General features: G+C 55.3%; 1 protein-coding gene across 1 annotated transcript in view; it reads right to left on the reverse strand.

The window, feature by feature from the left end:
- Positions 1 to 1,647, reverse strand: part of Cyfip1 (cytoplasmic FMR1 interacting protein 1) — a 74,069-nt gene that overhangs the window by 20,953 nt on the left and 51,469 nt on the right. The window contains exon 22 of the mRNA XM_004644450.2: positions 572 to 771. Within this exon, the coding sequence (XP_004644507.1) occupies positions 572 to 771 (200 nt within the window). The remainder of the gene's footprint in view (positions 1 to 571; positions 772 to 1,647) is intronic.

A 1,647-nucleotide genomic window follows, 5' to 3' on the forward strand; every position in this document is an offset into this window, starting at 1 on the left:
GGGTGCACCCAGCGCCTCCCTGGGGCCGTTCCTATGGTAAAGCCAGGGCTGCACACACATGCACAGGTGCTGACGCAGCCCTGGACTAGCCTTGGTGCACAGAGAGCTCTGCCTGAGCTGGACAGGCCACTGCGTGGTGCACCAGTCATGTTTGTTCTTATTGCCACCAAGCCTGCAAAGCTGTGTGCTGCAGCAGTGAGGTGGGTCGAGGGTGCGAGGCCAGCTAAGGGACCCTGCACACACAACCTCCCAGCTAGAAACAGAAGCAGTGCCATCCACCATAGCTGGGTTGGTCCCAGGAGCCACTCCAGCTTCGAGCTGGAGCCCAGTCAAGTGCCCCGGACAGCAGCTATGGCCCTGCCCATGCCCCGGCGTAGCCCCAGTCTCCACATGTAAAGCCAAGGCAACCTGCCTGAGGGCCAGTCCAGGGCTGCACAACAGAGGAAGGCATGGCGAGGGTGTGACTGTCCTGGATGTGAGAAGTAGCAGGTAAGGAGAAAAGGGGAGTGAGTGCGGAAGCCCCGGGGACGTAGACCCGAGAAGCCCAGGCAGGCGCCCCTGGCACGCTCACCGGTTGGTGGAGCCATTGTAGCAGTAGTTGGGCAGGAAGTCGTAGTTGAGCTCCCAGAAGACGTGGAGCGTGATTCTCCCATAGGGGGCCGACACGTTGTGGTTGGCTTCCCGAAACATGGCGTCAAAGCTGTCCAGGGTCAGGTACCTGCTCAGCAGCTTGTGTGTCATGCGGTTGATTTCCAAGAGGCCGTCCAGTTCCTGCGGGTCAGAGGTGGTGTGAGGACTGCAGTGAGCCTTGCAGGAAAGAGGCACATGGTCCTTGGGACAGTGGAGGTACGGCGACACAGCCTGAGCACGGCCGGGCGTCTTCCCTCAGCTCTGTCTGCAGGGTGCCCACAGGCCCTCGCTGTCCACCATCACCCTGTCCTCACTGTACACTACCCTGGAGCAGCGTCCACTAACTGTGTCACCTCCTACCATGGACCGAGCCCTGTGCCTATCGCGCCCACCATGCTTAGGTCTATGCCCTGGGTCACGTCTCAGGAACGTGCTGGGAATTACGCAAAAGCACAGGCTGCTGAGCAAGGAGGATTGCTGCGAGTTCAAGACCAGCGTGGGCTACAAAGGGAGGTCAAGGCCAGCCTGAACTGCATAGTGAGACCCTGTTTCAGTAAGACAAGAAAAAACATGAACAAAAGCACAGGCTGGCCTTGGTGTCACTCGGGTTAACAGAGAAGGCCCAGGGCCCTGCATTCACTGCCAGGACAACGCCAGAGCAGGCACACCTGGGTCCCGGGAACGCTCCCATTGCACCGTCCCCAGCACAGCCCCTCTTGCAAGGGCTCAGCTACCCAGTCAAGCACATCTGAAGCTATTAAGAGGAACCACCCAGAAATAAGCAGTCTGTGTTTTCATTTCATTACAGAGCATTTTCCTACTGCATCGGCTCTCATTGCTTGTCTCTGTGACTTACTATATAAATTATAGGTGAGTAAAGTATCATTAATTTCTCATAGTTCTTTTTACTTTCCTATTGTAATTTTGAGTAAACTTAAAATATATATGACTTACATTACCTTTCTTTTTTTTATTAAATTTTATTTGTGTGTGTGTGTGTGTGTGTGTGTGTGTGTG

This window comes from Octodon degus, unplaced genomic scaffold, assembly GCF_000260255.1.
Source record: "Octodon degus isolate 3935 unplaced genomic scaffold, OctDeg1.0 scaffold00199, whole genome shotgun sequence".
NCBI classification, from domain to species: domain Eukaryota; kingdom Metazoa; phylum Chordata; class Mammalia; order Rodentia; family Octodontidae; genus Octodon; species Octodon degus.